General features: G+C 57.2%; 2 protein-coding genes across 6 annotated transcripts in view; both read left to right on the forward strand.

The window, feature by feature from the left end:
• Nucleotides 1-9,287, forward strand: part of CXXC5 (CXXC finger protein 5) — a 33,946-nt gene extending 24,659 nt beyond the window's left edge. For all 3 annotated transcript variants that reach the window (XM_082382090.1, XM_082382092.1, XM_082382091.1), the window contains exons 2-3: nucleotides 5,692-6,770; nucleotides 8,241-9,287. In XM_082382090.1, the coding sequence (XP_082238216.1) occupies nucleotides 5,853-6,770; nucleotides 8,241-8,285 (963 nt within the window). In that variant the 5' untranslated portion in view covers nucleotides 5,692-5,852 and the 3' untranslated portion in view covers nucleotides 8,286-9,287. The remainder of the gene's footprint in view (nucleotides 1-5,691; nucleotides 6,771-8,240) is intronic.
• Nucleotides 9,288-9,421: 134 nt separating this feature from the next.
• LOC309624233 (uncharacterized protein) lies at nucleotides 9,422-19,534 on the forward strand. 3 transcript variants are annotated; one of them, XM_082382112.1, is made up of 3 exons: nucleotides 9,422-10,076; nucleotides 13,593-13,762; nucleotides 14,235-19,534. In XM_082382112.1, exons 1-3 carry the CDS (start codon nucleotides 9,958-9,960, stop codon nucleotides 14,279-14,281), a joined length of 336 nt encoding a protein of 111 aa, XP_082238238.1. In that variant the 5' UTR covers nucleotides 9,422-9,957; the 3' UTR covers nucleotides 14,282-19,534. The 3 variants fall into 3 exon arrangements, 2 of the variants coding, with proteins under 2 accessions (XP_082238238.1, XP_082238239.1); XM_082382113.1 differs by having other exon boundaries at nucleotides 13,593-13,758; XR_014241817.1 differs by lacking the exon at nucleotides 13,593-13,762.
• The last annotated feature ends 3,560 nt before the right edge of the window (nucleotides 19,535-23,094 follow it).

Below are 23,094 nucleotides of genomic sequence, written 5' to 3' on the forward strand. Positions count from 1 at the left end.
CTCCTTTTGGGAGCTCTGTAAGGGTGAACAGAGCCCCCTATACTCCTGGGTTTTCTCAGCAGCATGTTTCAGTTCTCAGGCAAGGGGGTTGAGCCTGCCTTGAGAAGAGGGGCATAAAAGGCCAGGGGGTATGGAGTCAGGGAAATAGGATTGCAGCCCTCACCCCCATTCTGTCCTTGGCAGTTGGTCTTGGGGTGTTAGTCTTAGGGAGGCCCTAGTGGTATTGAGGGCGTGTCCCACCCCAGGCCATCTGCTGGGTGCTAACAGTGGTCAATGTGTCCTTGTATGTGTGTGTCCATCCGTAGCTGGATATGTGCCCTGTGCTCTCCAGTGGGGCCTGCATTTCTCCTGGCCTCCAAGACCAGTGTCCCTATGTGTGTCTCCCTGGGCCTGAGTAGGGCTTTTTTTTCCCTCTGGAAACTCCCCAGGCTGAATCATGGAAATCAGAGATGGAAACCCCCCCACACACACACCCAATTGCTCAGCTCAGTTCAACCACCGTAGCCTGTGGTCTGCCCTCCCCGCCACCACTGGCCTGCCCACCATCAGTCAGTCTGTCCATCTTGCCTCCGTTGGAGACCAAGGACACCACCAGCCCATCAGGGTGGCTGGAGGGGCGTGAAGGGGTGTAGCAGGGATGTCAGGAGTGGGCACGGAAGTGTGGGGAAGGGTGCGATGAGCCAGGGTGTGTGAGTCTGCAACCCGGGCCTACATAGACGATGGCGGGCTCTGCTGGGCCAGTGCCTGGCGTCCTGAAGGCCCTGATGAAATGCCACCTCTTCCAGGAAGCCTTCCTTCAGCAGGCAGGACAGCTGGGAGGCTATTCCAGCCAGCAGAGGAGTAGGGGAGGGATGGTGCCTTGTGCAAACTCTGCTGTTGGTATTGGTGATAGTTGCACAACTCTGTAAATTTACTAAAAACCATTGAATGGGTGAATTTTATAGTAAGTAAAAATTGTACCTCAGCAAATCTGTTAAAAAAAATCCTGCCCTTGACCTCAAGCTCCACCCCGTTGGGACCCTGCCAACCTCATAGCCACACCTCACACCCACTTCCCCATTTCTTAGGAACGCTTTCAGGTTCATGTCTCCTTTGGTAACCTCTCCGTATCCTTAACTCACAGGCTAAGCAGCCCCTTCCTCCAGAAAGGTCCCCTTGCCCCACTCAGTCCCCTTCCCGCTCTCTCTTTTCACATCAGTTCATGTGACCATCAGCCCAGCCCCTGCATACCCCTCCAGAGCTGTGCGTCTGTATCCTGCACTGTCCCCCCAGGAGCACAGAGCATGGGGCCGCTATCGGGTAGGTAGTGCAGGCTGTGTGCAACTGAACATCTAGAACATCTCACTGTGGCCACCTGTGTGCATGTCTCCATGCAGACAGCACTATCCCACCCCACAGTGCCTGCCTGTCCTGCCTCCCTCCCCCATTGCTGTGTGGCCTGAAGGGCTCAGGACAGAGCCCTGCTGGGGATGAATCCTGGCTCCCCTGGCACTGAGGGTGGAGTGAGAGCTCTGCCACCACCTCTGGTGACCTCATTGCCAGCTGGCATTATGATGTCACTGGCCCAGCATTCCGGGTTCCTGCTTGGGTATCTCCAAGCCCCGCAGGTGGGGACACTCCCCTGGGGTCTGTGACAGCTCATCCCCCCGACCATGTAAAGGTGACGGGCATGGTAACAACCTGTGGGGGTGGGGGCAGCCTCGGGGTAGCTGGGTCACCTTTCCCTGGCAGAACAAAGGCAGTCACAGAGCAGGGTGACTAACACTTTGGCTCTGGGTTCAAGTTCTAGCCCTACTGGGCACCGGCTGTTTGACCTTGGCCTGACAGCTTGAACCTCCATGAGCCTCAGTTTCCTCATCTCTGAAATTGGTTAATAGTTCCTTTTTCCCTGAGTACTGGGGAGGAGTCAAGGAGGGAGAGAAGACAGGTAAAGCATAAGAGTACAGGGCCTGGGACACAGTAGGTGCTCAATAAATGCTAGCGGATAGGGTCGGTTAGTTAAGGGAGCCTGAGAGTCGCTTGGTGAGAGCTGGTTAGGGAGGGACGGTGTCCTGTTTCTTTTGGGGCTGACCAGGGTCTGGGGGTAGAGGCAGAGGTGGCTCCACTGTCAGGAGAGGGGCCCCAGCTTTGACTGTCCCTCACTTCCCAGCTCAGCCAAGTGAGCTCCAGCCCATAGGAGGTAGGGCCCACAGCCTGGCCCTGAGACCAGGAACCCACTGACCCCCAGCCCTCCTTCCTTTCTCCTCCCAGGCTTTGGGCCAGAGTGGGCTGGGGCTCGAGACAAGCTGGGTCTCATCTGGCCTCCCCCGACCTCTGCCTCTGCCTGCCTCTCCTGTAGGCATGTCCACCTGCCTTCTCTTGGTCCCCAGGTCCTTGCATCTGGGACTGTCTCCTCAGGGCTCTGTTTCCATGTGTCTCAGATCCTCTAGCCTCTGAGCCCAGTTGCCTCAGTCTGTGTTCCCTATGATGCTCTGTCCTCTAACCTTGACCCTTTGCCCTGTCCTCTCTCAGTCCCTTTCTCTGACCCCACCCCTCGAGTCCTCTTGTCTCGTGATCCTCTGTCCCCACCACCTGTCTCTATTCTTCTGGCCCCATGTCCCCCTCTGCCCCCCAGCTCTCTATGCCTGGGTTCCCCCCGTCACCCCCGCCCACTGGGCTCTGTCCCCGCCCGTCAGCCCCTGGTCCCAGCTCCCGGCCGGCCCGGCTCCTTCATGGACAAAGGGGTCCTTTGTGGGCTGACCGCGGCTGGCGGGGCGGCGGGGCGCTGGCTCCGCATTACTGATGAAACGGAGCCCTTTGTTGTCCCTCCTCAGGCGCAGTATTTCTTTTTGGGGGCTGGATGCGTTCCTGGCAGGGCCGATGATGGATGCGCCCGCCGCCGCCCGCCTGCCCGCCAGCTTTCCCTCCCGCTCATTCCCGCTCCGCTTCAACGCAGCCCCAGCTCCTCCCCTGCCGCCTGGGCACTGCCAGGCCCTTCCTGGCCTGGGAGGGGGTTGCTGTGTGCCCTGCAGTAGAGGCCGGGGCCTGGGAGAAGGTCTTCTCTTATGTCCTCCCCTTCCATGAGTAGGGCACGTGAGCCCTGTGGTCAGTGGTCCACTGGGACAAGGACATCAGCTTTTCCCAGGATCTGAAGGAGATGAGCCAGGTACAGGGACAGATCTGGAACAGGCTTGGTTGGGGACCAGGCTTTGGGGACTAGACGTTGGTATCTGTCCACTCTGGGGTTTGAGTTGCCCTGTGTGCCTGTCCCCCTCGTGTACCCCCCCACCTTCACTTTCTGAGGCTGACAAACCAGTGTTCTGCCTGCAGCACCTGTTCAATGACATATCACGTCCTCTGGGCCCAAAGTCAGCATGGCCCAGGACCTGGGGTTGGGGGGAGTGGGGCGTGGCTGGGGGGAGTTGTCCCTGAGGAAGGACAGAAAAATGAAAGATCAGAGAGATTCGAAGAGGAGGCCAGAGATGAACAGAACATGAGATTAGGTCCCCACCAAGAGAGACTCGGGATGGAGACAGAAGCAGAGAGACTTAGCCAGAGTGCCAGCCCTGAAAGCAGGCCCGGCTGTGTCTGTGTCAGAGGGAGCTGACTTCTAATTGACCTGCCCGCCCCACACGCAGAGCCAGATCCTGGAGCTGGGAGGAGGGAGGGAGGAGAGCAAGAGCAGCGTTAATGCAGCTATCGATTTCTGCCACCAGCCAGCAGGCCGCAGAGGCCGGGGACACACAGAGGGGCTAGGGCGCAGACGGCTTCCCTCCCCACATCTCCAGCCCGTGGGCGTCTGCCTTCTTCTGTCTTCTCCCCTCAGCCTGTGTCTGGGGCTCCTGGGGCTGTGGTCCAGGGCAGAGCAGCTGAGCTCGGATGGGCAAGGGCTAGGTGACTTGGCATGACAGTCTCTGGCCCTGATCTCACTGGCCCTCGTCCCCAACACCTAGCCAGGGTCACTGATGCCTGGAGGGGTACTGATCTCTGAGGACAGGGGCCCAACAGCCAGCCTGGGCTTGGCCCTTAGGAGGTAGAACGGAGCACAGCAATCCTGGGGTATGTGTGACCCCCTTCCTCTTACTACGATCTGACCTCTGTGACACCCCCAGCCCAGTCTGGACACTCTGCCTGACCCTCCTGGGTTTGTCCTGGTGGAATCTGCCAGCTGGCCCAGCTCTTCCTCACCACCCATCCACCTTCACTAGGAAGGAGCTTAGGTGGGCCAGTGCCTGCTGGGGAGAGGCAGGGAGTGGCTGGCTGGCTGCTGATGCCTGCCGTTCACCTAACCCTGGAGACAGAGCTTTTCCCTCGCCTGCACTCACTCCTCCTCGTGGCCACTCCTTAGCAGTCCTGGGCCAGGGACCCTGCCTGCTCGGGGCCTCGATTTCCCCTTCTGTAAGTGTACAGGGTTGGACTAGATGACCTCCCGGGCCAGGCTGAGTCCTGTGACTGGGGGATGGTGGGGTTGCCTGGGGACAAAGATGCAGTGTGTGCCGCCCCTAAGCCCAGGGCCGGACAGGCCCAGCCAGATGTGCGCCTCCCCCTTGAGTCGCCAGCTGCTCGGGGCTGGGCCCCGTTCTCCCACCCCTCTCCTGGGGGTTGCTGGGCCGTGGCAGGCAGACGCTAGAGAGCCAGCGCTGATGAGGAAACTACCACTCGGCTCCATCTGGAACAGTTCCTTCTAGAGCTCCTGGCCAAGGAGCCTGGCTGCTCACATGCCTTAGTCTTGGGGCCTGAGCAGAACAGGCTCTGTCCTGGGAAGGGGCACCTCAGACACGTGGGCGTGGCTGAAGAACAGGCTCCATTCCCTAGAGGGTTGCACCTACTCTCGGTCCCAGCTTGCAGCAGCCAGAGGTCCCTCGGGCCCACAGTCCTCTCTGCTCTCACTGGGACCTCCATCCAGACCCATCTGGGAGCCAAGCCGGCACATAGCAGTGAGGCCTGAGTAGAGACAAGAGTGGGTCCCGAGGTTAGAGAGAGAGAGGGAAGTGTGTGCTGATGTGTGCACAAGCCCCCCACCCCACCCCACCGCCCTGCCTTGCGGGAGAAGGCTTGTCCTCTGGCACACTGCTGCCTGCCTTCTAGCAGGAGGGTACGTGCTCCTTGAAATAAGGGTTCTGTGCTCTATTTGGCAAACTCTGTTAAACAAAGTCAGTTTCCTTTACCTGCAGAACTTGCCAGGGCCTTGAGATAATTAATGTGTATTAGCAATCTCTAATGAGCATCCATGGGCAGCTTCCCATACTTTTTGGTCTGCATCTCCAAGCTGTTCAGAGACTGTGCCCACCTCTCTTCTCCATAGTAGCATCAGTGAAAGATGAGGAAGCAGAGGGTAACCTCTGAGGTTAATAAAGTTCTCCCGCTCTCTCCTACCCCCAGCACAGGAAGGACTGCCTGCCTCCATCGGGTCTTCCCAGACCCTGGCAGGGCAGAGGGAGACCCAGCTGAGCCTCCACCGTGCCACTTGGTGGCTGTGTATCCATGGGCTAGTCAGTTCTTCTCCCAAACCTTGTCTTCCTCACCTATGAAATAGGATGTTACTAGCCACTACTTGTGGGTTTCTTGTGAGTCTTAACTGAGATAGTACAAATTAGAAATTCCTAACTGTGGCTGGCACTGAATGAATGCCTAGCCAGGCTGTGGTGGTTACAGTGGCGATACAGCTGGTGTTGGAGGAGGCCCTGACCCTGTATCCTCTTGTCCCGACAGAGTGAAGACACTTCCACGTGGACGCCTGACCATGTGCCTGCGCTGAGCAGCAGAGCCCACCAGGCATCTCTGTCGTGGGCGGCAGGACCCCGGTGCTCATCTGTGGACTCCCCGCAGTTGGCAGGTTCCCCCACCAGCGGGGTCTGGGCCTTGGCCCCACCATGTCGAGCCTCGGCAGTGGCCCCCAGGACACCGGCGGTAGCAGCAGCGGCAGCAACGCCAATGGCAGCAGTGGCAGCGGCCCAAAGGCGGGAGTGGCAGACAAGAGTGCAGCGGTGGCGGCTGCCGCACCAGCCTCGGTGGCGGATGACGCACCACCCCCTGAGCGCCGGAACAAGAGCGGCATCATCAGCGAACCCCTCAACAAGAGCCTGCGCCGCTCCCGCCCTCTCTCCCACTACTCCTCCTTTGGGGGCAGCGGTGGCAGTGGCGGTGGCAGCATGATGGGCGGGGAGTCTGCCGAAAAGGCTGCCGCGGCCGCAGCCGCTGCCTCCCTGTTGGCCAATGGGCACGACCTGGCGGCGGCCATGGCTGTGGACAAAAGCAACCCTACCTCAAAGCACAAAAGTGGTGCTGTGGCCAGCCTGCTGAGCAAGGCAGAGCGGGCCACGGAGCTGGCAGCCGAGGGACAGCTGACGCTGCAGCAGTTCGCGCAGTCCACGGAGATGCTGAAGCGCGTGGTGCAGGAGCACCTACCGCTGATGAGCGAGGCGGGCGCTGGCCTGCCCGACATGGAGGCCGTGGCGGGCGCCGAAGCCCTCAACGGCCAGTCCGACTTCCCCTACCTGGGCGCCTTTCCCATCAACCCGGGCCTCTTCATCATGACCCCGGCGGGCGTGTTCCTGGCTGAGAGCGCGCTGCACATGGCCGGCCTGGCCGAGTACCCCATGCAGGGAGAGCTGGCCTCCGCCATCAGCTCGGGCAAGAAGAAAAGGAAACGCTGCGGCATGTGTGCGCCCTGCCGGCGGCGCATCAACTGCGAGCAGTGCAGCAGTTGTAGGAACCGAAAGACTGGCCATCAGATTTGCAAATTCAGAAAATGTGAGGAACTCAAAAAGAAGCCTTCCGCTGCTCTGGAGGTAACGGCGCCTTAGAGGGAGGTGTGTGGGCTCTTGGGTCTGTCTGGCAGTCCAAACCCACCCCCACCCCCATCCCCACCTTTCCTGCCTGGGCAAGTGTCTGGGGGATGCCCGGCCTGTCCCTGGGCTCTGGGGTCCTAGGCCAGGCTCCGAGACACCAGTTCACTGCCCCAAGAGTCAGAGCCACATCCCGAGATGCCCTTAGGTTGTAGTCTGCAACCTAGGCAAGCATGTAATTCCAGTCAGGGACCTAGCAGAATCCCGCCGGGCCCCGGGATTCTGAACCCCTCCTGGAGTTCTGGGTCAGGTATTGAGATTCCCACACAGGTCTTAAGTCTCTGACTTTCAAACGTGTCCTAAAGCTTCCAGTCTGTGACCTAAGATTCTGGGACTCTCCCCTGCTCCATATGACGGGTTCTGTCCTGTAGACCCTCTGGCTTTGAGGGATAAGTCCTTCATTTGCCCCTTCAGAGCCCAGCCTTTCCCCCAAGGCCACCCAAGGATAGAGCAGCTCCAGTGCTGACTGCTGTGCTCTGAGGCCTGGAAGACCGTAGCGCTAGGTACCTAGCTGACCGATTTGGGGTGCCTGGAGGCCCCAGGTTGAGTCTGGCTGCATAGTTGATGGCCAGGGTTCCTATGGGCCTGGGGTTAGAGGGTGGCTTGAGCCTGGGATGTGGGTAAAGCCTGTCTGCTATGGGATTGGCTTTGAGAAGACAGAAGGGTTCCCATGCTGCTTTCTCTCCACCCCCATGGCAGGGCCTGTCCCCATGCCCCCAGCCATGAGAGCCGAGCTGTGGTGCCAGGCCTGGGTACAAAAGCATCTTTTCAGCCTGCTGTCCCTGCCCTGTCCCTGCCCCTCCACGAGTGGGCTTGACGCAAATGTCCAGAATGGTTGGAAAACAATAATGGCATCCCAGCAGTGGCTATCCCCCCCAACTCACCCCAGCCCCAAACCTCATATCTGTTCTCCTGCCCAGAAAACACACCTGTATGCACACGAAGGCACCCGCTCGCCTCTCATGTAGAGACAGACAGATACACACACACACACACACACACACACACACACACACACACACACTGTAGCATAGCTCAAGGCACACATCCTTGTATGCGTCCAGTGCACACGCATACACACTCATTCGACAGAAACGTGAACACAACTCCCAGATGCATCATGGCCACCTGCCGCTTGTAGCCTTTGGACCAGGGAAAGGGGTCTTGCTGTCTGGAAGGAGGGTTCCTGGGCACAGTGGCTCAGGAGGCCTCACGGTGCTCCAGGCTCTCCGGTGGCCCAGCGGGTCAGGCTTCTCTGGCCTGGCCAGGATGGCAGGAACTCCAAGGGGTGGCTGCTTTTACTCCATGCCCATTCCTCCGCCATGAGGCCATCCACGGGGGAACGTCTTTGCACCAGGCCCAGCCGGACCCTGACTGAACTCTCTCCTTGTTTTTGTCTCCCGCCCCCGCCAGAAGGTGATGCTTCCGACGGGAGCCGCCTTCCGGTGGTTTCAGTGACGGCGGCGGGAACCCAAAGCTGCCCTCTCCGTGCAATGTCACTGCTCGTGTGGTCTCCGGCAAGGGATTCGGGCGAAGACAAACGGATGCACCCGTCTTTAGAACCAAAAATATTCTCTCACAGATTTCATTCCTGTTTTTATATATATATTTTTTGTTGTCGTTTTAACATCTCCACGTCCCTAGTATAAAAAGAAAAAGAAAAGAAAAAAATTTAACTGCTTTTTCGGAAGAAAAACAACAACAACAAAAAGAGGTAAAGATGAATCTGTAAAGTACCGAGACTTCCTGGGCAAAGAATGGACAATCAGTTTCCTTCCTGTGTCGATGTCGATGTTGTCTGTGCAGGAGATGCAGTTTTTGTGTAGAGAATGTAAATTTTCTGTAACCTTTTGAAATCTAGTTACTAATAAGCACTACTGTAATTTAGCACAGTTTAACTCCACCCTCATTTAAACTTCCTTTGATTCTTTCCAACCATGAAATAGTGCATAGTTTGCCTGGAGAATCCACTCACGTTTATAAAGAGAATGTTGATGGCGCCGTGTCGAAGCCCCTCTGTATCCATCCACGCGTGCGGAGCTGCCGCAAGGAGCTCACAGAGCGGGAGGGAGCAGCTCACCCACCCCCCGGGCCCAGGCCAGCCTCGCTGTACCCGCGGTCCCCAGAATGGGACCCCCCCAACCCTAACAGTGATGATTTTGCAAAAACGAAAGTTCTGTTCGTTTATCCATTGAAATCTGGGAAGCTCATGTCTCTATTTCCGATCCTGGCTACTTCCCTTAGAGAAAATAAGCCCTTTTTTTCTGGCCTCACTGATGGCAACAGAAGAAAGGGCCTCTTTGCGTGGCCCCCTGCTGGTGGGGGTGGGTGCCCAGGGGCCCCCGGTGGCCTGGGCCCCCTTGCCCATGGCCAGCTTCCTGCTGATGAACATGCTGTTTGTATTGTTTTAGGAAACCAGGCTGTTTTGTGAATAAAACGAATGCATGTTTGTGTCACGAAGCACCACTGGCTTCTTGCTCTCCGGTTTTGGGGCCTGGCTTGGGGGCTGTTGCTGGACAGGGGTTGTCTGGGACTACCTTGGGAAGGAGGAAGGATGGCCCAGGAGATGGGAGATGGAAATGCTCTTCATCTGGAAGTGGCTGGTACTGGAGCACCTCACCTGCCTGATTGTACCCCCTACCTCAGGATCTGGACCTCCAGGGACCTTCACTTACCTGGGGCCACCTTCTCTGTTCACCTGAAGTCATCAGGTCCGATCAGTGCAAAGGAGCCAGCAGTACTGGCTGGGGATGGGGACTGAGCTACCTGTTCAGGTTCTTATTTGTTCTTCCTTGCAGGGATCTAGTAAGGTGAATCCCCAGGGATCAGTTTTAGCCCAGGTTCATGGGGACCTGGCTGTGCCTGGCACACACACACACAGTCACCCCCACGTACCCCCCTTCAGGCCTGGACGTGTCCCTGGCTTTGGCTCTTGGCATCCACCCCACACACACACACACCCCGCCCCCACCAAAAGGTTGTTGGCACAAGGTCGTCTGGGACCTCCAAGACCACATGTCTGGGGAAGTCACCACACAGCCGCGTGGTCTAGGCCAGGGCAACCTGAACAGGAAGGGGTGGCAGCTGCACGCCCCAGCCCTGGACATCACAGAGGCTGGACGTATGCAGGATGCGGCCTCTCATCCACTTGACCAGGAGGCGTTCTCCCCACCCAGCTGCTCTGAGCCTGGCTGAGATGAAGCTCGACTTGAGGAAGGACTTCCTGACCATGTTGGGGCCTGGCTTCAGGTGGGTGAGGGCTTTCGGGATGACGAAGGGGCAACTTCTAAAGCTGAGTAGGCGGTCAGGTGGGGGAAATGTCTCTGCCATTGTTCCTGGGAGGAAAGAAAGCAGCCATGTTGGGTGAGGGTTCTGACCCCAACCCCTTCCCAGGTGTCACAAGCTCCCTTCGAGCACCAGGAGCTCAGCAGCCTGGCCTGGCACAGCAGGGGCAGGCGGGGGTGGTGGGAGGCAGCTTTCAACTTCATCTCTGCCTGGGAAAAATTCCCTTTCATGTGGCTGCCTGTGATCTCTCCGGGCGGCTCTGCCGAAGGGGGGGGCGGTCCAGCGGGGAGTAGGGGGAGGTGTTGCAGCCTGGGGCACCCTCGCCCCCGCCAGCACAAGGCAAACTCCAGAACCTCTTAGGGGCGGGGAGGGTCTTCCTTGGAGGAGTGGGGGTGGGAAGCCTGGCCAGCAGGGGGCACCTGGGCAGGAGGCCCCTGCCTGACCCCGCCTGGCTGCTGGCAGCACACAGGCCGCAGATGGCCTGGGCCAGCCCTCATTGGCATGCCTACAGGTGTGGGGTGGACGGCTCCGGTGCCAGCCCCGAGGGGGGGATGCTGTGACTCAGTCAGCCTGTACCCTTCAGTGTGCCAACCCACAGCCTGGCCATGGCTCCTGGGCTCACCCCCCAACACAGAGAAGCCCTGAGCTTGAGGCCCCTCACCTCTTCCAGTTTTGGCCTCTTGTGCTGTGCTTTGTGGAAAGGGTAGGCCAGCCCCTCTGTCTGGAGGAGGCCCAGGTAGGAGTGGGGATAACTGTGAGGTTGAACCATGATGAGACCTCAGTTACCTCATCTGGGAAATGGGGACAGTGATATTCTCTCCTCTATAAAGTTGCCTGATGATGAAATGAGATCACTCTAGGGAAGGGCCTGGCTCATTGTAAGCCCTCAGTCAATGGCAGCTGGCGCTGCTATTTTAAAACTATTATTCACCAAAATCTCACCAAGATATCTCCCACCTTCCGCCCAGGGTGTGCATCCTCCCTGAAGCCCCAGCCACCCCGTCTCTCCACAGAGTGGCCTAGCTGCTGCCCTAGCCCTGGGCTGGGCCCTGCTCTGGCATGTCTGTCTCTTACTGCTTCTTTCTTCTTCTTCTTTTTTTTTTTTTAATTAATTAATTTATTTTTGGCTGCACTGCGCAGCTTGTGGGGATCTTAGTTCCCCAACCAGGGATCGATCCAAGGGCCCAGCAGTGAAAGGGCTGAGTCCTAACCACTGGAGCGCCAGGGAATTCCCTGTCTGCCTGTTTCTATCTGTCGCTCTGTCTTGACCGTCCCTGCTGGTCTCCGACTCTCTCTTCTGTGTTTCGTCACCTTTCCGTGGATCTCAGTTTCTGTGTGCCTCTTGTGTCTCTACATCACTATCTCCCTGTATCTCTCACCTCTGTGTCTTTCTGTTTCGGGCTCACCCCTGCTGCTCTCCCGGCTGACAGAGAAGTACTTAGAGGCGGGCTCCCCTGTGGAGCTGAATGTCCAATTCCCCTCCCTGGGGGTGCCCTCAGCTCCCCTATGCTACAGTTGGGAGCCTGACCTCCTGGTGACTGGGAGTCTTCACCTCAAGCACCCCATACCCCGGCTTGGGTGGCAGTGGGTGGTTGGAGAGGCTGGGAGTGAGTGCACCTGGGGCTGTGGAGCTGGAGACAAACCCAGCGTCCATGTAGCTTTGTGTGCCTCTGTGTGTGTGTGTGTGTGTGTGTGTGTGAGAGAGAGAGAGATGCTTCAAGGCCCTGACAACCACGTGAGGCCTTGTGCAGCAGCGTGGCTATGTGTGACACTGACTGTGACATTTTGAAAATGGGTCGGTGGCAGTGTGTGGTAGACTGATGTGAGACCTTGTGTAGCCATGGGTTATGTGATGTCAGCAGCCCCACACTTTGGGGTGTTCTGTGACATTGCATGTATAATCCTGTGACATTGTTCAATCCTGTAACAGACCCAGTATGATACGAGGTTGTACAGCTGAATGTGTGACACTGGATGTGTAACACTGATGCTGTATGGCATGCATGACCCTGTGACAAGACACTGGTGGTCCTCTGTGGTTTGTGATGTTGTGTCTGTGTGACCATCGTGGGTGTGGCCCTGGGACTGATATCAGGGGTTCTACGTGAGTGTGTGATGCTGGCTTGTGATCATGCTGTGACCTTGTGACACTGCCTGGGTGTGTGCTTATGACATTGTGTGTCACTGTGCACCTGTGATCCCCTCAGTGATGCTGACATTATGCACCGTGGTCTTTGTCTACAGCATTTCCTGGGTCTCTGCCCCGACAGCCATGCAACTCTGGGGACAGAATGAGGGCCCTGGCAGCCCCTCTTACCCCCAGCCTGGCCCTGAGGCCCAGTCTGGGTGGGGGAGCTGGCATGGGGGCAGCAGGCACGGTTCCCACGGCCACCACGGCCTCTCTCCCAGCCCCACCACCGCCGGCTTCAGCTCCGCAGAATATCCTGGCAACCCCAGCTTCTTTGTTCTCTGTGGCCGCCAAAGGCCTCTCCCCACCCCGGCCTGCCCAGCGCCTGCCAGGCGCCCCCTCCCCCCCAAAGCAGCAGGGTTTGGCCTGACCTAGTCCCTTGCTGCCCTTATCCTCCACTCGAACTGGGGCCCCTGTTTCATGCCCTGACCCTGACTCAGCACACCAGACTGGGCCTCTGACCCTCTGCTATGAGCTTACTGTCATTGTGTTGTGCAGGAAGAAGGAAGCAGGACAGCTCCTGTAGTGTACTGGGTGATTGTGGGCCAGGTACTAGGCTCTCTGTATTGGTACTTCTCCTTGGCCCAAGGCTAGTTGGAGGCTGTCTTCAGTCTGGGATGGTTTCAATTTGTTGAATAAATTTGCTTCTTTGATTCCAGGAAGTCATCAGTTTAGGGATTATTATCTATTTTACAGATGAGAAACTGAAGCCCAGAGAGAGTAGGGGACATGCCAAGTCACAGAGCAAGATGGTAAGGGGAACTGATTAGAACTCGGGCTCCTGGCTGTCAGACCCCTGCACCAGGCTGCTTTGGGAGGACCAGTTGCCTCCATGGACAGGAAAGAGGGCAGAGCCTGGGAGTCTGAGTCTAGACACATTAGTGCTCCCCTCTTCTTGGTCACCATGTGTCAAAGCCACGTTCTGCATGTGTGTGTGTGTGTGTGTGTGTGTGTGTGTGCCCTTGTGGATGACCTTGGCCAAATGCCCTTGCCTCTGTTCCCAGGAAAAAAGGACAACGTAACCAGGGACCGTAGGGTGGGGCACTTGGCATGGTGCTTTGCAGAGCAACAAGGTCACCTCACAGTGCCAAAACCCACGGCACCTCCAATAAGGACATGGGGCTGCTGGCCCAGGGGGCAGAGTCTGGCTTGGGGCCCCAGCCTCTATTCCCAGATTCAGCCCAGCTCTGTGCTGTCACAAAGAAGGAGGTGGTGATGGCCACATGGCTCTGCTGCATTCAAGGCCGCTTAGGCTTGACCTGATTGCAGCGCCAGCTCCCACTCCCTCCCAGGTACTGGAGATGGATGGATGGAGGTCACTGTGCACCCGGCCCTGGCTCCCCACTGCCCACCCGCGACCCTGTGCTGACAGGCACTGCTGACGACAGCCAAGGTGGGGGAAGGACAGGCAGCCACCAGCATGTTAACAATACAGACCTTGGCCTAGGCACCCTGCAGGCAGGTAATTGGCACAGAGAGGCCCAGCTGCCCCCCAAGCTCACACAGCCCCGCAGGGAGTCCTGTCCCGAGAGGTCCACATTTCTCCTGAGGGCCCCTTGAGGGCTCTTCCTGCCACACCGAGTGGAGAATGGCTGGGGAAGATAGAGGGGGTATGGGAGGGTCCCCCGAGGCCGCCGACCCGGCTGCCAGAGTGGACACTTTCATCTCTCTTCGCCTGTCGACCTGCCATCCCTCAGCGGCATTAAATTCCCCTCCTGCCAGAGAACAAGGGCTGCCTCAGATTCCAGGCAGCAGGGCGTGAAGATGGGGTGGGCCCAGGGGAGGAGAGCCAGGTCCTCCAGGGCTTCAGGCCTGGGCTGGGGGTAGGGCTTGGGCTGGGGGCTCTGGTGGCCAGCTACCCCAGCTGCTGTCCAGATGCAGGTCTGTTTCCTGCAGCCTTCTCCCTCCTGACTGATACCTTCCTCCCCTTTCAGGTGCTACCTCCTCAGGAGCTTTCTTAACCCCTGCAGGACAGGTCTAGTGTCCCCGTGCCACCCCGATCACTGCTGATCACTCTGGCTGACATCGCCTGACTTCAGGGCTGCGCTCTGCAGCTCAGTGAGGACAGCACTGGCACCAGAAAACCTCTGTGGGCTGAATAAACACATTATCTCCTCTTTCTGGGCAATTTTTTCCTCTCGTGTGTTTCCAACTCTAATTGGAGTGCTGTCCACAGGTGAGGGTAAACTTACTAGAAAGAGCCCCCTTTCCCCAGCCCCCTGGAAGCTGCATATTCTGCATCTCTGCCCTTGGTTAGAGGTGCTGATGATATCACCGCCCCACAAGTGGTAGAGCTTGTTGCCTGTGTGCCAGGCATTGGGCTACTCCATTGCGCTTACTAGCTCACTTAATCCTCACCACAACCCCGTGAGGAGGGCGATGATCAGTGATCCCATTTTCCAGATCAGAAAGTTGAGGTCCAGAGAGGTAGAGGTAGAGAAACATATATAAGGTCACAAAGCCAAGTTCCTCTGGTTTCAGAAGCTGGCCCTTAAACACCTGGTCATGCTTCAGGCTTTGGCTGGAAGAAACCAAACCCCCCACCCCACATGCTGCCTGTGATCCTGCCCAGATGCAGGATTAGGGTCAAGCATTACTTACTTAAACTTTTCTGCACTTTTTGACTACTGTTTTTCTTTACTTTTATTTTTGCAGTAAATACATATTGCTTTTCAAATCAGAAAACCCAGGAAAGTTCTTTAACCAAATGTTCTTAAGCCCAAGAAGGTTTGGAAACAAAGAGCATAGTGTGGAGTGAGGGTGGGGGATGAGAAGGTAGCCCAGGATCACTGCCCCCTCCCCTGAAATGACAGGATTTGGGTATTCGGGGGGCCCAAAGTGGGTGCAGCCTGAATCTACAAAGGCCTCCGCCCCTCCACCTCCCTGGTACCTCCCTGGCATCTTCCCACCACCCTCCCAGCTGCTCACCCAGCTCTGAGGCCAGCCCAGGAAGGGGCACCACCTGTGGCTGAGTTGGCTCTGCCCCAGTGGGATCCACAGGCAGCTGCTGGGGTCCGGGGGGAGTGGCTGCGAGGGTGAGGGCAAGGGCAGTGCCCGCCGCCGTTGATAAGGCGACGGAGCCCTCGGGAGTCAGGACGCAGCGAAGCCATGGAAACGAGTCCGAGGTGTGAGGCTGGCTCAGCCGCTTCCCCCAGGTGGCCGCCTCCCAGGCCTGGCGGGGGCCCAGCAAGGCGGGTCCACCCACTCCCTGACCTGGGGGCCAGGCTTGGGTGGGCAGCTGGGTAGGCTTGATGTCACCCCAGCCAACTTTCCCCAGGGCCTGGCTGGGGTCAAGCCTTGGGCCTGAGCTGGGAGGGCTGGGGACAGGGGCGAGGGTGCTTCAAACCCCCCTGACCCCTTCAGTCCCTCCTACCTTCTACCGCTCCCCTCCTTTCCTATAAATATGTGTGCATTATTTACCTTAAGCATTTTGATAAATCATAATAGGAGAGACATCTGCTGTCAAAACTGCAAACTGCATTTGGGGTGCAGCTGGCGGCTGAGGGCTAGAGGCTGGGGGGTGCAAGGGCTCTGATGGCCTGAGAGGGGATAATATAGACGCCCCCCACCTCTCAACTAGGGCTGGGCCTTGAGGGGGACCCAGGCCCCATCATTTGGAGCCCCTCCTCACCAGCTGCTGACCACAAAACCTTCCCAAGGAGTCTATGCACTGCCCCCCCCAGTCCTTGCCTGCCTCCCTCTGCTTCAGAATTAATGCAGCCGTGACAGCGGCTGAGAAGTCCCCCGAGCAGCGGAGATTAACTCCCGGGGCAGCGCGGGCGGGGTTGACCATGGGCGGCTGAGGAGCGGGGGGGCTGACGCACAGGCCTCACAAGATTAATCGCCCTGCAGCCGGCCTCATCACGAGGGTGCCCGGTGCTCTAACCCCCACCCCCAGGAGGGGCGTTGGGTCCTGTGTCAGGAGCCTGCTCTGCCTCCTGCAGCCCACATGGCTCCGATGAGTGGGAGGATTTTGGAAGCCAAGGCTGAGTTCCTTTCTCATTTTCTCTTCCCTTCCTGGTGGCCTTCGGGGACCCTGAGGACCAAGCAGCAATCCTGGGGCCTCTTTCCCTCCCCTGTTCCCAGTGTGGCTCAGCCACCCAGGGAGGGATAGGTTCTGACCCTTGCCTGTCTACCTACCACCTGCCAGCCCCACAGACCCCACTGGCCTGCTAGTCCCCCAAAACAGAGCTGGGGCGGTGGGGGCTGGAAGAGGGGTGCAGTGGATTTATGGGCTCGAGGCCGGATGCTCCTGCTGTCCAGCCAGCCCCTCTAACCATCTCGGTGGGTCTGTGGAGACAGCGGAGGGAGGGGATCCCGGGCAGAAACAGAGTTGGATTGCTGATTGATAAAGCACTGGGGCCAGGGACCTGGGTTTTGGCCTTTCTCAGCCAGTTGTTCTTTAGGGGTTGCAGCTAGTGGGACTGAGGTTAGATATGGGAGTAAAGTTCCCTAGGCAGGCAGGACCTAAGGGAGGCTGAGCTGTGGTTGGAGTCTACCTTGATTCTGTAAGTCTGGCTGGAGAACTCTCTTCTGTGCACCCACTGCCCCCGGTGTACCCATCACAGCCGTGCTGGCATCAGACGGGGTGAACTCTCCGTTCACTTGCTGGTCTCCCCAGCTAGAAAGTGAGCTCCAAGGGGGAGGGGCTTGTCTACTGGCACATGTTAGGTACTCAATAATGTTGGATAAATGGATGAATTGGAGGTAGAGGACATGGGGTGGCCCTCTGTATATAAGGAGCTGGAGAAAGAAACTTGGATCTGAGCTCGAGGATCCCAACTGCAGGGTCACAGGCCGGTGACTGCCAAGAGGGGGCCCCAAGAGAAAAGGGGACTTGCAGCTGGGTGCCAGGGTGACACTCACAGGCTGCATGACCTTCTACTAGAAGCTTTCCTCTCTGGGCTTTGCTTCTCAGAGGTACTATGAGGGTGGAATGAGAAGTCCTGTGTGAAAGGTCCTTGTCAACTCTCAAGCCTTGTACCCCTTGGTGAACAAGAGATCTATGTGGATGGGAAGAGCCAAGAAGCCTTCTTGGAGGAGGTGTGAGTAGAGCTGAGCCTTGAAGGACCGTGCTGCTTACCTAGGAGACTTAGAGATTGGAGCAGTGAGGACACCATACTGGAGGGAGCCCAGGAGACTGTGGTGTCAACCTCAAGCTCCAGGATGAGTGAATGTATTTTGTCTTGGGCACAGTGGGAGCCAATGATGGTTCTGGAAACTGGGCAGCCTTTGGCGGGACTTAAGTCTGGAGTGAAGCCTTCAGTCAACTGGGGTTTGTGGGCCAAATTCCCAACTCCACTCTGGGCCCCTGGGGCTGGGCTGGGGAGTCAGCAGGAGACCATGATCATGCTCCCTTCCATGTCCCCTTCCAAGCGAAACAAAACATACCCTTTATTAGGAAGGAGGTGGCTAGCCTTGGCCAGAAGTGACCTATCAGTTCTGGGGCCTTGACCACTCATTACAGGGTGGGGAACCCAAGTTACAGAATGGCCAGGCTGGAGAGCTTCAGGACCTGTTCACCTCCTGGAGATGGGGATAAGGGGACATCTGGGTCCCACCTCTTATCCCCTAAGACCTTAGCCTAGAGGCAGCAGAGTCCTGGGCTAAGAGGCAAGAGACTAGGATTTGCATCCAAGCTGTAACCTGGTAGCTGGCTTTGTGATCACATGACCAAAGGTATAGCCAGCCCTTCCTGTCTAGCCTTCCCAATCTAGAGTGCAAAGGAGTCCCTTCCAGCATCAGTCAGCCAAAGTTCTAGGCCTTCCCTAGGGGTTCAGACCTCAAGAAGGAGCTGTAATTTGGGGGTCCTTCACTCCAGCCCCTTCCCCCACCTCTGTGCTGGGCTTCCTCCCTTCTCCTGCTCCGACACCCACACCCTCCTCACCCCTGACCCTGTGGCCAGCAGCCTCTGCTGCTGTCATCCGTTGTCATGGGAACCTCACAGTTCTGACCTGGCCGCACAGGCAAGAGCTTGCCCAGAGCTCCTAGCAGGGGAAGCCGAGGGTAGCAGGGGGTGAGATGGGGGTGCCTATTTCTGCCAGCTTGGCTGAGTGCTGATGCACCCCACAGGAAGGGGGCACTGGAAAAATCACCCAGATGGGGGTGGGCTGGGGTGCAGGGTTCCAGGACCTGACTGCTCCCAGTCCCTGGGGTCTGTGCCCTTTCCCAGGCTGGCCCCCCTACCCAAACCCAGCTCCAGTCTGGCGGTGGTAGGGAGGGGTGGCCAGGACCTTCCCATTTCCCTCACTGCCGATGGCTGCTCAGAGCCCTGAGCTCAGCTCATTCTCGAGGCTAAAAATACCAGGGAGGCGGCAGCTCCCCTGACACCCTGTCCGCCGCACCCCCCCACCAGCAACACACACACACACACACACACACACACACACACACGCCCAGCCTGGACCAGGCACCAAGGTGCAGCTTAACTCACTATGATCCTTGGAGTTTCCTAAAGTCCCACCCCTGTGTGAGACTCAAATCTGGGTTCCACTTCCCAACTTGCTGTGTGATCTTGGGGTAGACCTTTGGCTTCTCTGGGCCTTGCTTTCCCTTTTCATGTAATGAAGGAGCTATAAGAGGAGAGACTTGGGAATGGAGTAGATGGTCAAGCCCTGGCTGCCCTAACTCATTTAATTACCATGGAGGTCCTGGCAGCACCCCCAACTGCGCACTGGGTCATAATCTCCGTTTTCTGGATGAGCACACTGAGGCTGGAAGGTAAGTGTGGCTCAAGGGTGCTAATCAGGGCTTTGGGTTCCAGGGTGGCCCCCTCTTGTCCTGCAGTGGTAAGGGGAGCTTCTGGGACCCCAGGCATTTGTTGAAAAATAGGTCTGCACCTGTATAGTAGGGGAGGGGTTAGCTCCCTCAAATCTCAGAGGAATTCCTGGTTCTGTGAGCATGACTGGGACTGAGGAGGAGTCCACACTGCTCTCCACCCAGGGTCTGGCTAAGGCTTGAGACGAAGGTCCATGCTCCCCACCCAAGGTGTGGCTGAAGTTCAGGTGAGGGTCCATGCTACCCGTTTGCCCAAGGCCTGTCCAAGACATGGGCTCACTGTCCCCCCTGCTCACCCACTTAGGCCAGTCCAAGGATGGAGTGAGCATCCACGCTGCCTGTCTGCAGTCCTGGCTGAGCCAAGTCGAGGGTCCACACTGCCCACAACGAGCTGAAGTCAAAGTGAGTATCCATGGGACTTCCCTGGTGGCGCAGTGGTTAAGAATCCACCTGCCAATGCAAGGGACCATGGGTTTGAGCCCTGCTCTGGGAAGATCCCACATGGCTGCGGAGCAACTAAGCCTGTGCGCCACAACTACTGAGCATGCGCTCTAGAGCCCTCGAGCCACAACTACTGAGCCCATGTGCCACAACTACTGAAGCCCAGGCACCTAGAGCCCGTGCTCCGCAACAAGAGAAGCCACCACAATGAGAAGCCCGAGCACCGCAATTAAGGGTAGCCCCCGCTTGCCGCAACTAGAGAAAGCCTGCACGCAGCAACGAAGACCCAACACAGCCTAAATAAATAAATAAATAAATAAATAAATAAATAAATAAATAAAAAAGTGAGTATCCACCTTGCCCTTTTGCCCTGGGCCTATGTCTTCTTTCCACCAGCCTTGGACTCAGGTTTCATTTTGAGTTTCATACTCTCTCTTCTCTCCTAGAAACCAAAATTTTTGCTCATCCACTGTGCTTTAGAGGAGGCCCAGTTTCATATGGAGCAAAGGGGAAAAGAAAGATGGGTGCCCCTGCTATTTCCAGGACCCTCCGTGGAAGTCACAGCCATTGGGCACTGAGAGGTCTGGAAAACCATCCCCAGATCTCAGGGACCCCTGGGGGTCCACTGCTGTGAGACCTATGTCATTGAGTCCCACTCCTCCCCACTCATCCTGTCACCCAATTCCACTGACATCCTGAGAACCACAGGGCACACTTCACCATGGATCTAAGGTCTCAAAGGTTGGAGCTGGTGTCTGTAGGACCAGGGCATGGATTTTCTGAGTGGGCCACCCAATCCTGCAGTGCAGAGAGTAGGCTTCAAGTCATAGACCCTAAGTTTGCAATGCTGGCTCTTCCTGTGTGACCTGGGGTAGGAAACCTCATCTTCCTGGGTTTGTCCATCTGTAGAACTGGTGTTTAGCACCAGTCTGCAAGGGTTGGTGCAAGGGTTAGATGAGATATTCCCATAAAGTGCCTGGCAGAGTAAGCACTCAATAATCATTTTTTCTGGAGGCTGGAAGGGAAGGGGCACGCTCTGAAAGGCTTCTGGGACATCCGTTTATTAATTATTCCAGTGTCAAGAACTATGTTGGTTGCTGGGTCATAGGACCTAAGGCCCTAGCTGGGGTCCCTGACTCTGAACTAGGGGCCTCCAAAAGGGAAGCGTTGCCCATTAGTTTTGTGAACATATTTTTAGCCCATAAATAGATGCTCTTAGGTAAAACATTATAAACTGCATCACGTTGGTGGGGAAAATTAAATGTAAATTAGATAATTAAAAATGAAGCTGATGGGACTTCCCTGGTGGCGCCGTGGTTAAGAATCCGCCTGCCAATGCAGGGGACACGGGTTTGAGCCCTGGTCCGGGAAGATCCCACATGCTGTGAAGCAACTAAGGCCAAGAGCCACAACTACTAAGCCTGTGCTCTAGAGCCCGTGTGCCACAACTACTGAGCCCATGCACTGCAACTACTGAAGCCAGTGCACCTAGAGCCTGTGCTCTGCAACAAGAGAAGCTACTGCTTGCCACAACTAGAGAAAACCCGCGTGCAGCAATGAAGACCCAACGCAGCCAAAAAAAAAAAAACTTAAAAAAAAAATTAATTAATTAAAAAGAAATGAAGCTGATGCCTGCTGCTTGGTGCTATTACTTCTTATTAAAAGTTATGAGAGGTGGACCTGGGGGAGGTGGGAGGCTGGTTATCGGGTTCCAACGGGGGTGGGTGCTGAAAGGGATTACCTACTGGAGCTCAGTTTGGTGTTCAGAAGAGTCGGACCTAGGGGATGCTCCTGCATGGGCTCTCGAGAGCTCTGAGGGTGCTGGAACCAGAGCCCTGGGTGTGGGATTCCTGAGTCAGTGCCTTCCCCTCACCAAACCTCAATGTTTCCTTATTTGTAAAAGAAGAATAACAGGACCTACCCTCAGGACTGAGGCAGGGGTGATGTGAGATAATTTCTAGAAAGTACCTAGCCTAGGTCTGGCACATAGTAGGTGTTCATTAAATAACTGTGATTACTAGTAATGTCGTAACTACCATCATCGTTATTGGGTCCCTCCCAGCGGCAGACCCTGAGCTGAGGACATTACAGACAAAAGCTTCTGCACAGGCCACCCCTGCTAGCAAGCAGGATGGGTATTATTATCCTTATTGTATTAGATGGAGGAAAGCAAGGCTCAGACAAGAGGAATAAGGGGTCCAGGGTCACATATCCTATGAGGTAGGTGGTACTGTTTACTATTCCAAGGTCACAGAGGGGAAGCTGGAGGAACACCACTCCCCTCTCAGTGCTCTGCTTCCCAAACTTAACAGGTTACATTGACTCCTTTCTTTTTTCTGCACCTGCTGTGTGCTTCAGGCTCTGTGATGGGTGTAGAGGCCCAGAGGTGAGTCATTCTGGAGCGAGGGAGACAGCCTGAGGGGCTAAGTCCCCAAAAATTGTTTAACCAGAGCAAGACTCTAGAGAATAGACAGGCCTGAGGAGGGGGTCTGAGGTCTCCCCAGGAGGTGCGATCTGGTTCAGTGTTATGAGATTGGCAGAGACTGGAGCACACGCTAGGCAGGTAGCGGGACCAGTTGGAGGAAAGGCAGGGAGGCTGGAAAGCCCGCGGCCAGGCCTGCGGTGGGCTGTGGAGGGCTGTGGAGGGTGCGCGATGAGGGGGTGGGAACACGAACACGGAGCGGGTGAGTCACCATTTCTGGGCCAGGCAGGCGGCGGCTGCAGAGCGGGGGGCGCATTCCTGGCTGGCAGGGCGGCCGGCACTAATGTCTTTCCCACATGGCCCCGAATTCCCGGCTCGGCACGATCACACGGGCAAGACGCTCCAGCGGCCACCCCCGCCCCAGCTGCCTCCTTCCCACGGAGAGGGGAAGAGGGGGAGGGAGTGTGGTGGAGGCACGCGGAACGGCCCCTCCCGGGGCGGGGTGGGGGTCTTAGGCCTGGCTTCCCGGAGGCCCGCGCCCACGGCGCCCAGTGCACCTTGACGGAGTAACGCAGCAGTGTTAAAGAGCAAGGTCCAGCCTGTGAAGCGGAGGAAGGAAGGAAGGAGGCCCTAAAGGGCCATGGGTCCTTGGCCGCGTCCCTCTGCTTCTCCGGCCCCATTCATCCACCCCCGCCCTGTGTAAGGCCCTGGCAGAGGGGGAGCTTTGTTTTTTTTGTTTTGTTTTTGTTTTTGTTTTTTGGAGCGCCTGGGCCGGATTGGCGGCAGGATCGTCGCAACTTCTGTGGCCTCAGATCCAGAGCCATCTGCCCCCTCCCCTCCTTCCTGCTCCTTCCTGACCCTTGGGCCCTGGTTGGGGTGGGGCTTGGGCAGGGGACTGGGGCTGGGGTTCCTGGAAGAGGCCACACCCAGTCCCCCATTCCGTGGGGTGGAGGACAGGCCCAGCTCAGACTAAGGTGACTATGAGCCACTGCTCTCCCACGCAGCCCCTGTCGCTGGGCCAGACCCCTGGGGGGAAACTGAGGCTGCGAGGGCGGCCCACCCGGAGCTCCCTGTCTGCTGGGGGAAGCTGGCGGTTGTCCCTCCCAGCTGGGCTCAGAGGCGCTAATGAGAGTTAAATGTGGGGCGTGAGTCAC

This window comes from Balaenoptera borealis (genome assembly GCF_965194805.1).
Source record: "Balaenoptera borealis genome assembly, chromosome: 2".
NCBI lineage: Eukaryota > Metazoa > Chordata > Mammalia > Artiodactyla > Balaenopteridae > Balaenoptera > Balaenoptera borealis.

Excerpts from the sequence above, each read along its gene's own strand:
- LOC309624233 (XM_082382112.1), top strand. The coding sequence starts at position 9,958 with ATGCGGCCTCTCATCCACTTGACCAGGAGGCGTTCTCCCCACCCAGCT. Across the intron at positions 10,077-13,592 it reads ATGTTGGGGCCTGGCTTCAG|GTACTGGAGATGGATGGATG; the intron begins GTGGGTGAGGGC and ends ACTCCCTCCCAG. Across the intron at positions 13,763-14,234 it reads CCTAGGCACCCTGCAGGCAG|GTGCTACCTCCTCAGGAGCT; the intron begins GTAATTGGCACA and ends CTCCCCTTTCAG.